We start from the raw sequence: 21,968 nt of genomic DNA on the forward strand, positions 1-21,968 counted from the left end.
TGTTTGCTAAAACTGAAAGGTTAAAACATAAAAGCGGCCGATCTTTTAGAGCTATTTTCAATTTTCTCATAATTACAATACGGATGCTTACATTTTTGCTTATCTATATATTTAAAATTATAATTTTATACTGTTCGGCTTTTCGAAAAGAATGTACACACATAAAGATGCTGCTGCTGCTGTTATGGACGTCATTCATTTTTGTGTGAATTTGCCGTCAACAGTGCAAACAAAGCTTGAACCAACTTTCACTGATTTAACTTTTGTAACTAACGTGAAGCTAAGCTTTCCAAATTTCAGATTACTTTCACGAAATTGTATTTTCTGAACATGCCTAAATGTTCATTTTCTGTACACTGTGTTCAGCAGCAGTATTTCACTATTCATATTTAAATTTCTGATTAGAATTGAAAAAAAAATATATATATGTGTAATTTGCTGGTATTCTATTTTTTGCACTTTCTTATCGATCATTTTATGAGAGAATATTTTTGTTTCCTTTTTTATCTTCGACGGACAAAACAGAATTTATTCATCACGGCACCTGGCACATACAATCACTGTCATTTAAATTGTAAAAAAGTTGCATTAACCAGAAGATGTAAATAAGATATTTACATTTTTTTCAAAAAATATATTATAAATGTAATTGGGGTAATTTTTAATTTTTTAAACGACATTAATAAAACTTTAATAAAGTAGGAAAAAGAAATTTTTTTTTTCAACTTAATTCTTCATCGTAAACAACGAAATCAAACGATTTATTTGTAAATTTGACAATCACTCTAAATGGAACATTGAAAAGCAATAAATATTATGAAAATTTTTCACGATGAGACTTCGTTCAATGTTTTTCACACACACATCCACAAATAATTCAATATTAGGCTTCTATTTATATAGATCAAACACGATCAAAGTAAACTTTTATGTTTATCGTGTGCACACAAATTCATCATTGTTGTTTGCACAACATTTTGAAAAATCTCAAAGTAAATTTTTATCATTTCAATGATCAAATTGAAAAATAATTGCAAAAAGTTTCTATTAAAAAATAAAAATAATTAATTTTCATAAACAAAATTATTTAATTTAATATTGATCTATTTATCAAACCGCTTTATTTCATTTTTGTTCCATTTTCCTGGTAAAATGGAAATGGAAATGTAGGCGATGAAAATGTAATTGATAAGCTATTGTTGCCGTTGCTAAATGAAATTTTCTGTTTTCTTTTCTATAAAAATAGCAGAAAGCTATTTTTAATAAAAATTTTTCTTAAAAATGAAAGAAAAAGAATAGAGAAAAAAATCTCATTGATAAAAACTGGGAAATTGCAAAAAAGCATTGCAACTGTAATTTTCATTTTTCCCATGAACTTTTATAATTAAGATTTGAAAATTCCATTTCAAAACTCTCCTCATGTCCTTGGCTTGTAAAAATAAAGTTGCATTTTAATTCTACCAAAAAAAAGTCAAACTATAAAAACAGATGATAATGTTGTTTGCACTGTTGTAAAAGTAGAAAAAATTTCTTCACTGTTCAGCTATTTTTTCTTTTCTTTTTTTTTTACTAATCTTTTATTAAAAATGATAATTGTTATATGAATATAAAATTGCACACACACACACACACGCAGAAACTCATGCACAACCTGCGTGTGTCCTTTGAAAAGTATTTCAAATAATAATAAAATTTTAAGCATGAAAAATATTTTTATAATAGAATAGATTTTAATCATTTTAAAGGTAATTTTGTAGACCAAACTTCCGCTAACTTTCTTGTCGTTTGAAACTGACTCTTCCATGGCATTAAATTTTTGTCCAAATTTTTCTCTAAATATCACAACACCGTCTGTTACAAATGTTATTTCCCATAAAAAGTACAACATGTGAAATTTCAAATCAAAATATTATTCTCTATAAAATAATATTCAATAAAATACTCAACAATATTTTAATAACAGTGAAAAAATTATTACACTTTACACGCAGGTTGACCAGCTGCTAGTTGTGAAATCAAATCGACTTTTAAATCTTTTTTCAAAATTTTACATCTAAAATTTTATTTCAATAACGTTGAATTTATCGATAACGTAGAATGTTTTTGACATTTCACTATTTATTACTATTTTTCTGCAAAATTATATTTTAAAAATATCTTTTTACAAAGAATAAATGTATATACACATATCTTGAAATGAATTTTTTGTTCACATTTTCATAATTATTTTAATAATGAGATTACTTAACATAGTGCAGGATATTTTTTATAAATTATTTTCTCAAAAAAATGTTTCATGGCAAAAGCTTTCATATTAAAAAATGCTTATATTGCAGTCTTTTTTGAAATACTTTAGATATTCTTTTAAAATTCATTCAAAAGCAACCTTCATTCATTCATATTTCTTCAAATTGAAATACAATTCCATTTCATCATTAAAAAAAATATTCTATTGAAATTTTCTTCAACAGTGTGAAATTTACAATGTATCTTTTTTTTTTTTGAATTTTTAGTTAGCTTTCAAAATTTACAAATTATGATCAAATTCGATTTAAATGCATATATGCATGCTTGAAATATTAATTTAAGTAATAAGTAGCAGATGCTGATGAGACAATGCTTTTGATAAATTGTTTTTGTACTTTATTTTTAGATGTCGATGACAGTTTGCCTAGCTGGAACCTGTTTTCTAAATAAAATTAATATTAATATGAATAGTATACAAATAGCTGAAGAGATTCCATTACAAAATCACGTCACTCGGTTGTATCGTCTTTATAATAGATGCAGTGGAAGGTACCTTCAAATGTATGTGAAAGCAATAAACGCTCGTGGAAAGTCGAAGAGTCCCTTGAGTATGACATTTTTCAATGATTTTTTTATGTTAAAAATATTTTATTCTATTTTATTTAAAAATAAAAATTAAGCCTATGAACTTATTAAAAGGTAATGAATGATTGATCACGATTCTGTGACTAGAATAAATACCCTTATCATCATGATGCGACAAATTTTGCTTGTTCACCACGAAAATGGATCGTTTAATTTTCATTTGAATAATCCTTTTTCTACCTGTCAATTTAAAATTTTTTTTATTATTTAAATTCTATAAAATTTCCATTATAGCTCAAAAAAATTATCAGTTGTTTTAATGATTTTCAAGTCGTAAATTAACATTTTTTCGCATTTGTTCAAATTATACTTCAACTTTTTAAAATAAATGAAAAAGGCGTGGGAAAAATTTATGCTTTATTGAATGTGCACTATTTAAGGGACTAATACAGAAATATTTAAATGGAAAATAGCGATTTTGTAAACTATTATCTTAACTATTTTATCAGCATATTTTTATTTACTAAAAGTATTGATTATATTATTATTATTCTTATATTATCATGTATTGGCTTAATTCATATTCCATTCATAAATAAATAAGCAAATAAGCAAATATTGAATTCATGGATAAATAAATGCATTAGTAGGTTGCAACTGAAAATTGTCAATTTAAATATACATGTTCCCTAATAGAGATGTGCATTAGTAAATGTATTATATGTTTTTGTTTTCGCAGGTGATAAAATCTGCTTGCACAAACTGAAAGTTAAAGTAAAATTATCATTTTATAAAGACCAGAACTGACAACGATTCTCCATTGCATAATTTTTTTAATCGATATTTTTGGTAGTCGCTTGTTTAGCATATAGAAAAGGATCGATCGATTTCAATGTTAAATGACTCACGATAAATTAGCACTTTAAATTTTTAATTAGTCTTCGTGCACTGTGACGTGTCTGAATGATTTGATTAATACATGATTCTTGTGATTTTATAACATAAATTTTCTTGTATTTTCAACTATTCAACGCAGAAAGTAAAATTTTTTACACGTATAAAAAGTACTTTGTTTGATTTAATTCGATTTGTTTTTAAATTTCTTGTTTAGAGTTGTATGTTTTGTATAATAAATTTCACTTTGTGGCACATTTGTCTGCTTGAATTTAAAAATGTTGCAAAATGTGAAATTATTTTTAACTTATTATAAATAAATGTAATCATAAAGCGGAATTGAATTATAGCTTTACTAAAAGTTGAAACAGACTGCTATGGTGGTCGAGTACGAATTCAAAGCAAAAAATTTCGAAAATATTTGTGTTTTAATCGAAAATTACGGGTTACGGCTAGAGTGAGTTTGTACTATATTTAAAAAATTATAACATTAAATTGAATTTAAAGCCTTCTCTTAAGTACAATGGTCGCAGCGAAAATTGTGTATTTGTGGAGCGCATATCGGAAAATTTTTACACTGAATTCGAATCAGCCTCTCAGAAGGGCGCCTTTTTGGGTTTTAACAGCAGAGGACTATTTTTGCATCCAACCATGCGGTCACGTGAGCCGCACTGTTTCCAATTCATCAAAGAAGAACAAATAAATCCAATCGAAGAATTTCGAGGCATTGATTATGGACCTTCCCGGCGCATACGCTCTCGTGCAAAATGGAAAAAGAAGAACCACACGCAGCCAAACATCACTCTCACTCCTCAACTTTTTGAACTCCGTTGAAAAAAATCCGTTTTATCTTTTTTTTTACTTTTCTCATATATCCCCATTAAAACAAATATTTTTATCTTTCGCAAAAATTATTTAAATTCATTTAAAAAATAATGTATGCGGCATTTATTCTACGAAATTAAAAACCGTTTAAAATTTATTCATTAAATGGACTTTTAACATTTAAATATTAAATTTAAAATTAAAATGAGGTGATTTTATGATGAAATTTCAATCATCTTAATACCACAATATTATAATATCATTCTAAGTATTTAACAAAATTACTTATGATCAAATATTTAAAATGATGAATAAAACAAATGGACATTATTTTTATCTTAATGCAGCTTTTAAATTTGTTAAAAAACATTTTATAATTTATTTTTAAAATTTATTTTAATAATCCAATCATCAGAAATAAAAACTTGAACTTCAAATGTATAATACAGTACAAAATAAAAGTACCTGCATTTTTATTAACAGTATACCATAGCGAAAATCGAAGCTGTTGTTGTTTTTATTGGACACAAAAGAAGAAACGGTGATTGTTTTCTGTAATGAAAAATTTTTTTCTGCGGCAATTGTATGTGACGAATAAAGAATACTGTCCAATTTGATGAAGATAGGATACTTTTATACACTGAGTTAATTTTGATATGGTAAATTTGCAACACGTATTTGCTTTTTGTGTGAAATTTTAAGTTTGTTGCAACATCATTTATTTTTATAATTTCAATTTTCATCTTCTGCATGCAACACTGAAATATTACTAATTGAATATGCTTAAAAACAACTTTATTGCATAGTTTACTAACTTATTTTACTGTTTGTTTTTTGATGGGCATGATTTATTGTTTGAATCATTTTATTAATCACGAATTGTTAATTATTGTAAAAAGAACGAATATTTTTTAGTAATCATTTTAATCAGCTTTATACTTTTACATTTTACTTTATAATTTATATAATCTGGTTATTTATAATTTTATAAGTTAGGTTATATTTTAGTTATAATTTAGGTTATTAATATTTTTCAATTTAAATCTTCAAAGGGATTTTGATGAATTTTCAACGAAAGGAAAACATAGCTTTTGCTTGCATTTTTTGGTGTGAACTGTTTTTTTTTGTTTTAAGAATAATTCTGCTGAAAGTATAGTTAAATTTTTTTTGAATTTTTAGGGACAGAATGCTTCGCATTTGGAAAAAGAGACTACTGATGAATTTCCTGCAAATGATCATTTTTACGGTCTTGTTAACGTAAAAATTGTATGCAGTATTGTTATTTCTGTTGTTATTTATATTTTTGATTTTGTTAGTTTGGGAATACATGTTATTGCAATTCGGTGATTCAAGCTTTGTATTTTTGTCGGCCGTTTCGCGAGAAGGTGCTCAATTATAAAAGCCAAATGAAGAAAGCTGGTACAATTGCAAGACTAAAAATTTTTTCAGATTTTAATTTGCAATTAAATTTTCTTTAGGAAATCAAAAAGAAAATTTGCTGCTTTGTCTTGCCGATTTGTTTCATAGCATTTCAACTCAGAAGCGACGAGTTGGTACAATTGCCCCTAAAAAATTCATCGGTCGATTGAAAAAGGAAAATGGTAATGTTGTTTCTATATTTTATCTTACAACAGCTCGGATGATTAACGTTCAGTTGTTCATTATTTTAAAGTAAATGTTTTATTTGGTAGGCGTTTTATTAATTAATGAGAAATTTTGCTGAACTTGTATTTTTTAGATACATCAGAATTGAATATAATAGTTGAACTTTAACTTTATTTTTACTTTTTAATTAGTTTGCGATTGATGAGTACATCTTTAAAAAATACTGATTGTTTTAATTTTTTCTATCATAGTTAAACTAGATTAATTCGAATTTGTCTGATTTTTGAATAAATAAAAAAATGTATATTCATGAATTGGTCATTTGCGATTTGTATTATGGCTTCGTTGAATAAGCAGGGAAAGGATTATGCAAATTATGAAAATTTAACTTTGCTTAGTATTGTCTCTATGTGATCTTTTCAGTAATGAATTAAAGATAGATCGAAAAGATTGATCAAGAGCTCTGTCATCAGATATACAGCAAATGAACAAAAGTGAAATCTTTGTGGAATTTATGTAATACTTTTGTTATCATGTTAAAACATTGTTGACTTTCTTCATGTTCTACTGCGATTTTTGAATAAAATATTATCATTATTATTATTATTATTATCATTTGCTTAAAATTGAAAGTGCTTACAGTTCTGGTTAATATTGCATTTAATTTTCAATATATACGAAAAGTCTGAGGTTGAATTTTATTTTCTGACAGAACAGTTATTTGATTGTTTATCTTTAAAAAATTTTTGAGAATTGTCGATATGTTTAGATTTGTTCGATAATTACATGCAACAGGATGCGCATGAATTTTTGAACTATCTGCTCAACACCGTTGCTGACATCTTGCTTGAAGAGAAGCGACACGAAAAGCGTATTTCTGGCGGGCATAAAGTTGGCAGCAAAGGAACGACAGATACAGTTTCGCAAACAGATGGATTTGGCGACAATGCGAGCTCCAATCAGACGCAGGTTAAGGATAAATTGGCCGAACATACTTGGGTGCACGACGTTTTTCAAGGCACATTGACCAACGAAACACGATGCCTCAATTGTGAGACGGTATGTGGGGTACTTTTTCATTTGAAAATTAAATGCAATTTTGCATAAATTATTTCATTTTTTAGCTTTATAATGTAAGCCACTTTTGCTGATAATGTTTTTTTATAATTATGCAATTGAATAGCAGTATTTTTTAATTAGTAAAATAACTGATCGTATTGTTGTTGTGTGTAGGTTAGCAGTAAAGATGAAGATTTCCTTGACCTCAGTGTGGATGTGCAACAGAATACGTCTATAACTCATTGTTTGCGGGAATTTAGTGCAACGGAAACACTTTGTAATGAGCATAAATATTATTGTGATATTTGTTGTTCTAAACAAGAAGCTCAGAAGAGGTGAACATTTGATTCTAATAACAGCGTAATCGTTCTGATTTGTTTTTATTTGCAGAATGCGAATCAAAAAATTACCACTGATACTAGCGTTGCATTTGAAGCGTTTCAAATACGTAGAACAGTATAATCGTTATACGAAATTGTCTTATCGAGTGCTTTTTCCCCTAGAGCTTCGCCTCTTTAATACCGTATAATTTTAACTTATGGATATTTTTTCTGTATTTTGAAAAATTTTGCTTTTTTGTTTTCTAGTCCCACGATGCGGTCAATCCTGATCGTATGTACGATTTAGTGGCCGTCGTTGTTCACTGTGGCAGTACACCAAATCGAGGACACTACATTACAGTGGTCAAATCACAAGGATTTTGGCTTCTATTTGACGACGATGTTGTAGATGTAATAATTGTTTTTTTTTCGTATTCATATAACTTGGCATTTTGTTTCATTTCAGAAAATGGATCACATTAATATTGAAGATTTTTTTGGTATGGCCGCTGATGGTAGCTTGCAGAAAAATTCTGAATCCGGTTACATACTTTTCTATCAGGCTAGAGATATCTAGAGATATCGATTGTGAAGTTGTCCATAGTAGTGAAGGCAATTTTATAAGCAAATATCAATCATCACAGTATTGTGCAATATTTTACAGTAAAACGGATGAAAATATTCTGTTAATATTGATTTTCTTCCACCTCAAATCAATCAAATTAGAAAGATGCCTAAAGGAGTAGTTAATGAATGCAGCGAAATGTAAAAAAAAATCAATTTTAAAGAAGAGATGAAAAATAATAATCAAAAAAAAAATACAGTAGTAAAAAATGGACTACATTTTCAAAAGTTCTGTTCAATCAGTTGTTTAATAATCGTCGACAAGTATGCTGCTTTTTATAACGGAAAATTATTTGCACAAACAAAAAAAAATAGAGAAAAGGAACAGTTTAAAAAAATAAATATAAGCAGTTTATTTATTTTAAGAAAAGAAAAACTACATATTCATCCACTGAGATGGTGTTTTTGAATGCGAATCATTTCCAATTAAGTTAAACAAGTTGTAAAATATGCAATGAATTTTTTTTTACAGTACTGAAATAAAAATAAAGTATAAGTTGAAAAATTGTCCGTATGGATGGTTGATTAATCATCACAATAATTATTTTCATTTTCAATAGCAATTCCAAAAGAAATTGTTCGATTATTCCACAAAATTTACATTTTACCAATTTGAAATGAGTAGGAGGAAATTTATTGTAATTTCTTTTTCTGTATTTGTAATTTGAATGCACATTTTTGAATAAAATGAAATAAAATGGTTGGTTGTTTTATTTTTTAAGAGACTTTTAAATTAACTAGAGGAAAGAGAGAAAAAAAAAGTATTCACAGTTATCATCTATCAGTCAGTCAACCTGCTTATCTCTGCGTGCTGTCTCTTAGTTGAGCAAATGGAAATTCAATTTCACAGTAAGCAACGAGAGATGTGGTTTTTAATTCAAAAAATTGTCGTAATGCAAAATGAGCAAATGTGTTCAGCAATTTTAAAAAAAAGAAGAAAAAAACCATTTTACCCAATGAAAAGCAATTTTTTGAGGATGAAAAAACTTTCCTTCCTGGCAAGGCCATGCATGTTATAACCAATATTATAATTTTCTTTCCCAAAATATTTTCGTTTAAAAACTTTGAAAATAAACAAATAAATAAAATAGCAAAAAACGTTCATCTTCATTCAACAGTGCTACTGGCCGTCATCAGGCCCACTGTTCAGCAAAGTACTGCTTTGTTGAATAAGGAGGAGGAGGAGGAGCAGAAAGGAGACAGAGGCAAAGAAGAAAATTAATTGCTTCATGATCGAACAAGCCATGGGTTGGCTTCGACGGCGTTTTTCCGACGATCACCATAATCGTAAAGCAATTCTTCACCAGCTTCAATGTCTCGTTTGGCTAAAAATATCACATGAGGTCTGTTGTTGACTTCTAAAATTTTCGACTTCAAATTCGATCCCTTTGCCGAGTGATTCAACAAACGTCCTTTGTGAACGGATTCTCGAGTCGCGTCAAGACTACAGAAGAGAAGTAAATAAATAAATAATTGCATAATTATACTATAAAATATAATCAAAAAATTCTCCTTACCAGTACTGTTTGCCTTTGAAGTAGAAGTAGAACATATAACAACCGATACGAGAATTTTTTTGATATCGTTCTTCTCGACGTTGCGCTTCAGCACTTTCGATCAGTTCACCGCGATATTCGACGACAAATTCTTCATGGGCAAATTTTCTCTTCGCAATAACGCCACGCCCTTTGATGGGAAATTCACGAACCTCAAGATCATCTTCACAAGCATAAACAACGGCGTCGGTAAATTTTCGAATTTGCTCCGCCTAAATTGTGCAAATTTACTATCGAACATCCAACAAAACAACTAAATAAATAAATAAATAAATAAATGGAAAACTTTTATTTCTGCCACACTTCTTCGAGAACTTTTACGCAATTGGAAATAATTTGTAATCACTGAATTGCCATTGCAACCATTCTTTTCTCTACTTCTGAAAACAATCAAATTATTAATTAACATAAAACAACAAACAACAACAACACAAAGTACTTTTGCTGTTGATTATTCGACTTTTCACTCGAACTTCCTACCAAATCGGTAGACAATAATAATTGCCTTTTGCCAAGAGCGTTCGATGAGTTGCGTGGCTGAGTGGTGCTTTTTTTAGCCGTTTTGACAGCCGATGACGCTTTGGTCCTTTTCACCTTGGGCGCTTTCCTTTTCTTCTTGCTAACGACATTTTTCGCCGATCCGTTCGAAAAGCTTCTACTCGTCGAAGCATCACCATTTTTCGCCTTTGGCCGCTTGTTCTTATTTCCATTCAAAGAACCATCACAACCGGTAACAGCAGTATCGCATGCGGCGAAAGCATCACCATCACCTCTACTACCACCACCACCACAATCACTGCTGGACGACGAAGCAATTTCGTCATCTTGTACCGACGATGCGCCATTTCCAACATCGACATTTTTATTAAAACCGTTCAATTGTCCAGCTTTTCCAACTGTTGTCAACAAATTGTTGTTCGTCGCGCGCCTAATATTGGGCATTTCGTATTTATTCGATGAAATTAATCGAACGCAAAATGAACAAGAACAAAAACAATATTTATCCACTGTTTTCAAACGTGTGCGATCACTATTTAACAATAAAAGCGATCAACTTCCGCCATCCATCGAACAACAACTCGACAACCAACCGATATTGTCAGCTGAAATTGTAAAAACAACATCATCTCAATTTTCCAGACAATTATTAAAAATAATTATTCAAAAATGATCCAAATCGAACACAACACGCCCAACCGCAGCAAAGAAATTGAACTACACCATACAGTAACGATCAATCATGTTTCACAACTGCAAATTCAATTCAATTTAAAAAATACAACCATTAAATTATATTTAAATTAATTAAAAAACAATTTCATCTTTTTTCTGACAAAATTAACTAAAAGTATCCAATTAAAGAAAAATAATTAAAAATAAACAATTGCAACATTTTCATTGGTACTTAATTCACATGCAAATATACAGTAAACCACTGCATTTTGGTGGAAACTTTTTTAGTTAAAAAAATCCCACAAAAAGTTGAAAAAAAACAAAAATAAAATATTCACTTGAACAATTTCGTAACCACGAATATTTCATTGGTGGCAAAAAGTCAAAGTCGAACATTCACAAACGAGAGTACCATAAATGAAACTTCTTTCAAATTTATTGCAATGCTTTTACAAATTGATGAATATGTCAAAACAGAATTGTGAAATTAACAGCATTTGAAAAAAAAAAACTTTTTTTTGAAACAACTCCGACACGAATGCTTGAAAAATTTACCAGTGAAGAAAATTGACACTTCTGAAAACACAATGTTCAAAATGGAAATCAATCGAACAACAAACAGTTCGATTGAGTTGAATTAACTGAAAAATTAACAAAAATTATTTTTTCTACATATTAAAATATACACGAAGCTGTGAATTATCGGAATTGTTTTGAAGTCATTTTAATTTATCATTTTTCTTGACTAAAACTTTGTGCTGAAAAAAATTATAATACCGTCTATGAAAAGAGTTGATCTTAGCTAATTAACCGACAAAATTTGAATACCGTACATTTCCAAACAGATATAAAAAAACAAAATCTTTCCAAATGAATACTACTAACCTCACAGTGACACACATCTGAAGAAATTATCCTATAATTATGATGCGATGGTTAACAAATGGAAGAAAAATAAAAAAGAGAAATATGAACAGTTAATTAGATATATCACTAATAGAACTATTTCGAATCGGAGCTGTTTTTGTTAGAAAACAAAGTAGTGGAGAAAATATAAATTACCAACAATTTTAAAAAGAAAAACATAAAAAATAGTCAATATAAATGCAGCACAGCTATTGATACAAAAAAGGGTAAATTTCACTTGTCCATTGTGTGTTGTAGTAAGGCAAATCGGATAAAACGATAAACAAGTTCAAAACGTAGACGTCATGTTCCCATTTCTTCATTGAACAAAATACAATTTTAAAATTCTTTTCAAAATTATCAAAAAACAATAAACAACAACGCGTTTACAAATATCGTCATGTATGATAATAACAATTTATTGATTTCTTTTTAGATTTAAATTTATATCTAATTCGCTTGTGGAAAAAATAAGCAATTTCAAAATTGCTGCAAAATTATCCTCTGATCATATCAGTCTAGTAGAGAAATTGTTTGTGCATAATGGAATTAATTTTATACAAAATAGTTAAAAATCGAATTTACAAAACGTCTTAATTACATAAACATATACTGACGAACATGAAAAACTGAAATTTCACAGTATGCAACAATGACATTTGATTGAATATAGATTTAACGATGAAGCAGAATTTTTCTCATCAAGCGTTATGATATGATACTTCACTTTTCTCTTCTTCTCACATTGCATTCGCGTTTTCATGTTCACTTTATCAAATTGTAACAGTAATTCAAATTTCTTCTCTTTTTCAATAATTTCTTTCTCACAATATTTTAATAATCTTTTAAAGAAAGGATCATTGCACAAAAAACGGCACGTTGCTATCTGTTGCCGTTGCTTTTGGAGAATTGCGCATTCAACTTTCAGGGCAAGATTCCAATTTGGAAATGCTTTTGGATTTCATTTTCGCTTTTATTAAAATAATACAATTTTAAGCGTTAAAATTTCATATTTGAAAAAAAAACAATTCAATCTGCTTCTGCAATTTACACCGAAAAACGACAAACAAAATTAGCGTGTTTTCGACTCCCGCCAAAATATACCGTGCGTAGGCGGAGAAAATTTTTCACCAATCATCACGCGCAGCCATTGCTTTTTTCTCATTGGTCAATGCGAGCGCATAGGCACCGAGCGTTCACAGATTGTTTAGTCGAAGCAGTTGCGGCGATAGAGATACAGCGCTAGCTCCGCTGTGTTTGTTCTATGCTTCAAATTGATGGATGTAAGTTAACCTCCTGTGTTTGACCTGTATTGTTGTGTCTTGCGTATTATCGTTTGTATTTTGTAGCTGTTTTTCCACGTATTGTTTTTCACTATTCTTTTTTTTATTAATATGTTTTTAAGAAATTTTATTTATTTTTTCTTCCACATCTTATGAACAAGTATAATTATGTTGAATTTTTTCACTACGTTTTGAAATTGTACAAGCATTATTCGTAGAAATAATCTCAATTTAAATATTGTTCATTGTCATTTACTAACCACCCGCCAAATGATTTAAATGAACTTGAGAGTCATTTTTCAGAATTCCGAAGAAGACGACTTGCTGTCAGCGGCTATGAGCGATGCCGGCTTGGATGTTATATTGAACGATTCCACTCAATCTTACGCGGCATCCCAAACTGATTTCCAGTTATGTTCAACAAAAAATACAGTTTCTCAGGTACAGTATGACTTGTGATTGGGAATTTTAAATTAAGAAGTGGATAGTTTGTTGCACTGCAACAGTAGAATCAATTGAAATGCTCAACAGTTTTAAATGATTTTTATTTTGTTCAGGCTCTGAATATACCTGAAAATTCAACTGTTCATCCTCCTGGCATTGGAACCAGTCAGCAGCAGGTGCCAGTGGTGCCCACCAGTGTCCAACTGAAATGTGGTTCTGGGAAATCAGTTCGAATTGTTGTTCGAAAATCTGCTGCTAACAAACCTACCGTACTTTTGCAAGGGAAGCAGCTTACGATGATTTCAAAAATACCACCTAATCGTTTGGTTCTGCACAAAAATTCCAGTGGTCCTCGTTTTGCGGCGCCGACGACACTGATTACTTCTACTAATGGTGTAAATGCTAAAAATACTCAGTTGACCAGCACAGTTTTCAAGCCTGTTGTCAATACCTCACGAAATGCGTTACCTGCGCAACAATATGCTCAGTCCGACTTTGTCAGGCCAACTCAACTTGAAAAATTCCGAAATCCAAATCTCAGTATTTATTTATTTAATTCTTTGGTCAATTTTTTGACACAAAAATACTAATACATAGGTATGCCTGTAATAATGAGACAACCTCGTATGCCCAGTTATCAGCAACCTCTGCAACGTTCGAAAAATGCCACATGGACTTCGCGTACTTCAAATGCAAATGCTGCTAATGTGGGAAGCGGTAATACGTTTTCCAGCACTGTATCTGAAAATCCCTATTATGTATGTATACTTGTATTGTGTTATATTGTATATTTCGTTGTACTTTTTGATAAGGAAAAAGTTTGATGAATAACTATTACAACTTTTATTTCAGAACGCTGATGAAACAATGCAGGCAGAGATAGAAGAAGCCGAAGGAGATTTTGAAATGTGCCACGCGAATACTTACGCAGATTACGTTCCATCTAAACGTAAGCAAATGCTTAAATTTACTGCATGAAACAGATTTTTAAAATGGAAAAATTTATTTGCTTAAACTTTGAGTGTATATGTTTCTTTACCTTAGTTATCTCAAGAAAATTATCAGTTAGTGAAAAGAAGTAAGAAATTCAAGTAAAGCGCGTCTAGGGATTTTTCACATCTGCTGGAGATTTTTTTTTATTCTCAAACTTTTCAAGTTTAAATGACGACGTTAATTTTTTAATTTTACCTTATTTTTTAATTCGTGCAGAAAGAAATGTACATTATTTAATAATTATTGATCTTTAAGACGTATTTTACGACAATACCACATGTAGCGAATTTTCGAGTTTTCGTTCCTTTTTTTGTTGCATAGTACAGTTGCAATTTGTGCTGTAAGTTTGTAAATTGGAAGCGTTTTTAATTTGCTAACTTCAAATATTTGTAAAAGTAATTTGGACGGGACGTCTTTTCTAATAATTTACAGGCAATAATCATTGGTTTTAGTTATTTTCAGCATTTTGAATTTAGATGCAATATTTGCATAAAAATAAAGTTTTGGAATATAAATGTATATAAATGGTGTATTTTTATTTTATCTTTAAAAACAAATTACTGGTCCAATGTTGATGTTTTTCATATTTTTTGATAAACGGTGAACTTGGAGAAATGCAACATTTACCGAGTACTGTAGTAATTTTGAGAAAATCAAGATCAAATTATCGCGAGTTGAAAATGTTTTTATTGAATTCTTCACCATAATTTAATGTCGAATAAAATGCTAATTAATGTGGAAAGTTATTTAAATTAATTTTTTTTGAACGATCATGATATCACATTTTGCGATGTATTTCGGTTATTTGATATCACGTTGTTTGTGAAGAAAATTGGTTTTTTGATTGTTGAAAATTTTCCATTTTTTGAAATTTTGTAGTAGTTTAAATGGTAATTTTATTTTTACAGTTCGTTCTGGTTTGAGTCACCCAGATGCTGTTGTGGAAACTAGTTCGCTGGCTAGTGTTCAGCCGCCAGATATTTGGTATCATGTCAGCATTCCGGAAGAAATAATTGATCACGGCTTCATATCAGCGTTACAGTTGGAAACTATTATTTACGCTTGTCAACAGCATGAGACTTTCTTGCCAAGTGGTGAACGTTCCGGGTATTTGATTGGTAGGAGTTGTGCAAACTTTCGATATTCTGTTTATGAAAAATGTTTTTAATATACGTAGGCGACGGACCTGGTGTGGGTAAAGGTCGCACTATTGCGGGTATCATTTACGAGAATTATCTTCTCGGCCGAAAGCGTTCGTTGTGGTAATGCGATTTTTAGACGATATTCGATGCTCTGCATTTTTCAATTCAATGCAATTGTTTTCAATTTAGGTTCAGCGTTTCGTCGGATTTGAAGTACGACGCGCAGCGAGATTTAGAAGATGTCGGAGCACAGAAGATTAAGGTGCACGCGTTGAATAAAGTATGACAAAAAAAATGCATTTTTCATTGTACACTATTTAATTTTTTTCATTGTGAAAAATCATAGTTCAAGTATACAAAAGTTTCTGGCAAAGAAAATGGTTCTGTTAAAAAAGGCGTCATATTTGCTACGTACGCAAGTTTGATTGGTGAAAGTCAAAATGCTAAATCGAAGTATCGCACAAGAATGAAGCAACTCCTTCACTGGTGTGGATCGCGGTTTGATGGTGTGGTAAGTGTTGACATTATTTTATATTAAAAAGCGATTACTATTTATTTTAATGGGATTGGTTTCTTTTTTTGTTTCAATTTTTCAAAAATACGTATACGATTGTGTTACTTTTTGTTTTCCAGATTGTACTGGATGAATGTCACAGAGCTAAGAATCTTTGTCCAGTTGGCAGTTCCAGGCCGTCGAAAACTGGGCAGACGGTTATGGAATTGCAAAAAGCGTTGCCCAAAGCTAGAATTGTCTACGCCAGCGCTACCGGTGCGACGGAACCGCGTCACATGGCATACATGGTTCGTCTTGGTTTGTGGGGAACTGGGCGTGCTTTTTCAGACTTCAACTCATTTATCAGTGCGGTAGAACGTCGCGGGGTTGGCGCAATGGAAATCATCGCTATGGACATGAAGGTTGTTTTCATCATTGAACATTGTTTTGCTCTAATATATCTGTATGTTACAGTTACGTGGTTTGTATTTGGCACGACAGTTGTCTTTTTCTGGAGTCAGTTTTCGTGTTGAAGAAGTACCACTGTCGGCTGAATTTATTCAAATGTACGATTCGGCCGTAAAATTGGTATGTGGAAAATTGCTATTTTTGAATATTTTCAGCCGTATTAAGAAGGAATGGCATATTTGTATAATTTTTGTAAGATTTGTTGAAGTATTAAATAGTAAATTTATATAGAAATTTTAAGGTTTTTGTAAAAATGTTGCCCAGTTGTTTGTTTCTGTTGTTGAAATTGTGTTCATTTTCTGTCACATATTTGTTATAGTTTTACAATTATTTCAAAAGGTTAAATTATTCGATTGATATGTATGCGATGATGTTTTTTTTTCCTCTTTCGAAAAGACAGACAGATAGATAGATGCTTGTAAATTGAATAGAAAAAACAAGTGATGAAATTGTTGTTTTATAGTGGTTGGAAACGAGAAAGCAATTTCAAATGGTTACAGACATGTTGAACATCAACAGTGCGGGTAGAAAGGCGATGTGGGGTCAATTTTGGGCATCGCATCAGCGTTTTTTCAAATACCTCTGCATTGCGGCAAAGGTGAACGCTTGCGTGCGTTTGGCCAGAGAATCCGTTCGAAATGGAAAAGTGAAAAAATTTCTGTTTTTTTGGGGCTGAATTAATTTTCTGCATGCATTTTTGCATGGTTTATTTTGTTTTCCAATTTCAGTGCGTTGTCATTGGTTTGCAGTCGACCGGCGAAGCGCGGACACTTGAACAGCTTGGCGATTGCGGTGGCGAGTTGACGGATTTCGTATCGACCGCCAAGTAAGGAAGGCTTCGCTTATTTCATTTATTCGTCGACAATTTTTCGTTTATTTGGAAAATTTCAATTCAATTCTATCATGCAGGGGTGTGTTTCAATCGTTGGTGGAAAAACATTTCCCGACGAGCGATCGCTACGGCATGTCTACCAGCATGCTTGGGATTAAGCGGAGCAGCAGTACCGCTTTTGGTCGGGTCGATTTGAGTTGGAAGCAGAGTAGGCGTTTTCTTTTTTAATTTCAAAAAGTTGTTTTGTTTATTTGACTTTTTTTTTCGATAGATTTGCGCCGGGAGAAAACCAAACGTCCCAACTCTGATTTGGCTGCTTTGTCCGAAGGAAGTGACGAGGATCGAAGTTTGGCAGGATTGGACAGCGATGAACGATCTGACTCGGACGATTCAGGAAGCAATTCATCTTCGGATGCCAATTCAGCTTCAGGTGAAGATGACGATGATGCCCTTTCTGACAACGATAATGATAATTACGACAACGATGACGATGGCGACGACGATGACGATGACGACGATGACGACGACGACGACGATGATTTGAACGATTCGTTGAATCCATTTTTTTCTGACACCGAGCAAGGTATATATTTATTGTGTTTATTATTTGTTTCATCATGTTTGGATTTCAGATCCTTGGGAAATGAAATTGAAACGAGCTGGTAAAAAGTCGAAAAAGAAAAAACGTCCATTGCATTCGTCGAATTCTGAAGATGGAGACACTTGGCCGGATGAGGAACCGACCGACCGCAAGGTCGACAAGCAAGGTTCACTTGCTAATCACGTCGCCATGTCGGCTGCGGAATTTCTTGGTTCCGGCAATTCCTTTCTTTGCTCAGGTAAAAATTGGTTGCTGTTTTTTCTTTATAATTTTAATTTATTAAAATTGTTCATTTTTAAATAGAATACGATGGTGACAATTTGAATGATACCGATTTGGGTATAACGAAGGCGAATTTGATGAAGGCAGATTTGTTGGTGGCAATTGAACGACTCGGTGAAACATTGCCCCCCAATACACTTGACCAATTGATCGACGAACTTGGCGGTCCAGATTACGTGGCTGAAGTAAATTTACTTCATTAAATCTACTAATTGAATAAATAATTTGTGATCAAATAAAATCTTCAGATGACTGGTCGCAAAGGTCGAGTAGTCAGCAACGATGAAGGACAAGTTCAGTATGAATTGAGGCACGATGCCGACGTACCTTTGGAAATGTTGAATTTGAAAGAAAAGGAACGTTTTATGACCGGCGAGAAGGTTGTTCATTTATAATAAAATCGTTAATTGATTTATTTTTTTTTATCGTGCAACTACAATATTCAAATTTATGCTTCTTGTTTTCAGAGAATTGCCATCATTTCCGAGGCGGCTAGTTCGGGAATATCGTTGCATTCGGATCGTCGAGCACCGAATCAACGTCGACGTGTGCACATCACACTCGAATTGCCTTGGTCTGCCGACAAGGCTATTCAACAATTCGGTAGAATAAATTAATTGTCCATTGAAAAATATTTTTGTTTTTTTTTTTGCTAATTTTCAAACTCTGTTCATTATTCAGGGCGAACGCATCGATCCAATCAAATCAACTCACCAGAATACGTGTTTCTCATTTCTGAGCTTGCTGGTGAACAACGATTTGCTTCGGTAGTTGCCAAACGACTGGAAAGTTTGGTACTCGTGCTTAGCAATATTTCTAAACAAAAAGGAGCTTGGGGTCTGTTGATTGATGGTTCTTTGTTGTTATTTATTGCAGGGTGCACTGACCCACGGAGATCGCAGAGCGACTGAAACGCGTGATTTGAGCCAGTTCAATTTGGACACAAAATACGGTCGCACTGCTTTGGAAGTGACCCTGAAGTCGATTGTCGGTTGGCAGAAACCTTTGGTAGAACCACCCAAAGAATATGCTGGAAATTTTTTCCAAGGCAATCAAATAGTGTTTATTTTATAATTTCAAGAAAACAGCAAGACAAGCCAAAATTGATTATCCATCTGTTGTAGACATGAGACAATATTTGGAAGGTATCGGTTTGGCCTATTGTGAAAAGCCCGGTGGACCGGTCATTTTGGACAAGGAGATGAATTTGACAAAATTTTTAAATCGTATTCTTGGTTTGCCAGTTAGTGCGCAAAATTATTTATTTCAATTCTTTTCTGACACACTGAAAGAGGTGGTCGACCAAGCGAAAAGGGATGGTCGTTATGATTTGGGAATTTTGGGTATTCAGTATTTATTTATTTATTTATTTATTTATTTTATTGAACTGCGAAGTTAGATTCGCCTCTCATTGCTTATTTTTTTTCAGATCTTGGTCAAAAACAAGAAAGAGTTAGAAAAATGGAAACTAAAATATTCAGGAATCATTGGTTGCCGGGAGATTTAAAAACTGAATTGCACAAGGTAAAATGTTCTCTTTGCAATTTATTTTTGTCGTCATTTTGTCAATCAATAATATTATATCTATTATTCATTAATCCATTTTGCCGTATGTTTTTAGGTTTGCGTCGAACGGGGCTTGCCATGGAGTGAAGCAATGGATCTCCATTGCATGAACATGGGTGAAGAGGACGGATTTTACATCAGCACCGTATGTTTTTCTTTCGTTCGTCACTATTTGCACGATGGTAGAATTTGCCGTTTTACTTACTGTACTGTACTGCACTGTAGAATCCTCGTTTGAAACCATCTGTAATTTTCATTTGCGCCGTGAGGAAGAAACGATACGATTACTATGATGACTCGCAAATGTATAGCATATTCAAACCTTATTCATGCTTGAATTCAAAACAAGAAAATTTATCCATTATTAAACAAAAATACAGAAAGGTGAGTTTTAAGGATAAATTTTTTTTTCCAAAACACCAGTGTAATAATTCTTCTGCCTACCTATACGTTCAGGTATTACCAACGGAAGCGGAAAAAATTTGGCAAGAAATTTACGAATCTTCCGGCACCCACTGTCAGCATATTTATTGGTACAATTATTGTTTGTTGTTTGTTTTTCATTTTTGAATTTGCACTTGTTGAATTGGATGGATTTTTTCTTTTTTGCTCAAGGTATGGCAAATGTCGCAACGTTATGGCGGGTTCATCTTGTGAAGTTGGAAAACGTACGCGTTTTCTTCACATTTTATCCGGCTCAGTGTTCGCTGTGTGGAATTTGGTTTGTTTGTTTGTTTGTTTGTTTGTTTAATACGTTTTACTTTATTATTATTATTATTATTATTATTATTATATACTTCCAAACCACTTGTTTTTTTTGTTTATTTTAATTTTTTAAAGGTTGAATCTGTGTTGAACACTGTGCAGCATCGGCAGCAAAATCGTATGCAAATTGTTCGCCTACGAACAGAAGCTAATCAAAAATTGGTCGGCTTGCTCATTCCGAACGCCTGTGTCGAACTTCTGATACAGCGTCTTCAAAGTGATCAGGCCAATCCCATATCGTCAACATGAAAGTTCTGTTATATTATTTCCAGTATATACAGTTGTAAGAAGAAGAAGAAGAAGAAGAAGAATGCACAGTTACTTTTTTATTTTTGCTTTGTTCCATCTTTGCTCTTTGAAGCAATCTCAATCAGTATTTGCCTGTGTAATCAACAGTATCGCTGCATTTTGTGATATAAATTTATATTATTATTATTATTATTATTATTATATTTTTTCTTTTTTTTTTGTTTATACTCGAAAGACTGTCGTCACTGTCATCGTAAAGAAGAAATTTGCGTTGCATTTGGGCAACTATTTTTGCAAATTCTCAATAAATAATAAAAGAGTAAGGAATTATGCGTTATAATTTTTTTTATTGCAAGCACTTTTTGTGAAAGTTCACAATTTCGATGTTTTAACAAGTTGATTATATTGGCGGCGAATTAAATTGCTCGTAGAATGTTGCCAGTTGCTGCTGATTGATGTCAATATTGTTGTTCTCTAACGTTGTCGAGCAGTTTCATTTTCTCTTGTGCTTCCATAAGGATTGCTAATTTATGTTTTAAGCGTAAAACCACAAGCAAAATGTCAAAAAGCAAACGCAGTCTCTCAATGCTGTGCAAAATAATCGAAATTGCACACCAGATGTTTTGCATTTTATTTGACAGTTTGTTGCAATTTCAATGACAGTAATTTCTTTTCTTGTTATTCTACCAGACGGTTGAGTTGTAAAATTCAATGTAAACGTATCAATGTTAAAAACAGAACATTTTGTCGTATTAATTTTATCTCTATGCTTGAATAAATCGAAGCGTTCTTAATTAAATAAACATTTCAATTCTTTGCAAGTCAGGAAGTGATCAGTGATGCAACAAAATTTTTATAAATTTATTATATGAATAATTTGTCAATCTTCAAATGTGATTATTTGCGTTCAAAGTTGAAATTCACTGCTCCAAAATATACAGTGTCAGACCAGTCAACACGAAAAATGTCAGATATTTTTGCTCGTATCCACCGGCTGTTCGTGTTAAATCGAGTGAAATGTTGTGAAGGAACACGTCGACATATCCTTTTTGCATG

The 21,968-nt window shown here is 31.7% G+C and overlaps 4 protein-coding genes across 4 annotated transcripts; 3 read left to right on the forward strand and 1 right to left on the reverse strand.

Annotated features, from left to right (window-relative positions):
• Window positions 1–151: 151 nt before the first annotated feature.
• Tsp_09844 (fibroblast growth factor 18) lies at window positions 152–5,096 on the forward strand. Its single transcript, XM_003370582.1, has 6 exons — window positions 152–265; window positions 1,758–1,862; window positions 2,654–2,855; window positions 4,077–4,183; window positions 4,234–4,555; window positions 5,035–5,096. The coding sequence occupies exons 1-6, from the start codon at window positions 152–154 to the stop codon at window positions 5,094–5,096; spliced, it is 912 nt and encodes a 303-aa protein (XP_003370630.1).
• A 670-nt stretch (window positions 5,097–5,766) lies between these two features.
• Window positions 5,767–8,112, forward strand: Tsp_09845 (ubiquitin carboxyl- hydrolase superfamily; the record flags this gene model as incomplete). Its single annotated transcript, XM_003370583.1, has 9 exons — window positions 5,767–5,808; window positions 5,868–5,970; window positions 6,030–6,152; window positions 6,926–7,047; window positions 7,120–7,215; window positions 7,390–7,550; window positions 7,606–7,738; window positions 7,803–7,946; window positions 8,002–8,112. Coding segments are annotated over 8 exons (993 nt in total), but the record flags the coding sequence as incomplete, so codon positions are not given.
• A 1,274-nt stretch (window positions 8,113–9,386) lies between these two features.
• Window positions 9,387–10,657, reverse strand: Tsp_09846 (histone-lysine N-methyltransferase SETD8-B). The gene is made up of 4 exons (XM_003370584.1): window positions 10,155–10,657; window positions 10,002–10,095; window positions 9,683–9,927; window positions 9,387–9,603 (listed from the first exon to the last, which is right to left on the reverse strand). The coding sequence occupies exons 1-4, from the start codon at window positions 10,655–10,657 to the stop codon at window positions 9,387–9,389; spliced, it is 1,059 nt and encodes a 352-aa protein (XP_003370632.1).
• A 2,414-nt stretch (window positions 10,658–13,071) lies between these two features.
• On the forward strand, window positions 13,072–20,912 carry Tsp_09847 (protein strawberry notch). Its single transcript, XM_003370585.1, has 28 exons — window positions 13,072–13,077; window positions 13,381–13,518; window positions 13,635–14,061; window positions 14,119–14,279; window positions 14,374–14,470; window positions 14,770–14,808; window positions 15,423–15,632; window positions 15,692–15,776; window positions 15,846–15,936; window positions 16,003–16,167; window positions 16,290–16,571; window positions 16,624–16,737; window positions 17,081–17,263; window positions 17,346–17,443; window positions 17,527–17,663; window positions 17,721–18,032; window positions 18,082–18,288; window positions 18,354–18,517; window positions 18,581–18,712; window positions 18,800–18,935; window positions 19,014–19,132; window positions 19,209–19,391; window positions 19,414–19,675; window positions 19,762–19,856; window positions 19,954–20,043; window positions 20,124–20,203; window positions 20,514–20,619; window positions 20,739–20,912. The coding sequence occupies exons 1-28, from the start codon at window positions 13,072–13,074 to the stop codon at window positions 20,910–20,912; spliced, it is 4,293 nt and encodes a 1,430-aa protein (XP_003370633.1).
• Window positions 20,913–21,968: the final 1,056 nt, after the last annotated feature.

Source organism: Trichinella spiralis, assembly GCF_000181795.1.
Source record: "Trichinella spiralis strain ISS 195 chromosome Unknown Scfld610, whole genome shotgun sequence".
NCBI lineage: Eukaryota > Metazoa > Nematoda > Enoplea > Trichinellida > Trichinellidae > Trichinella > Trichinella spiralis.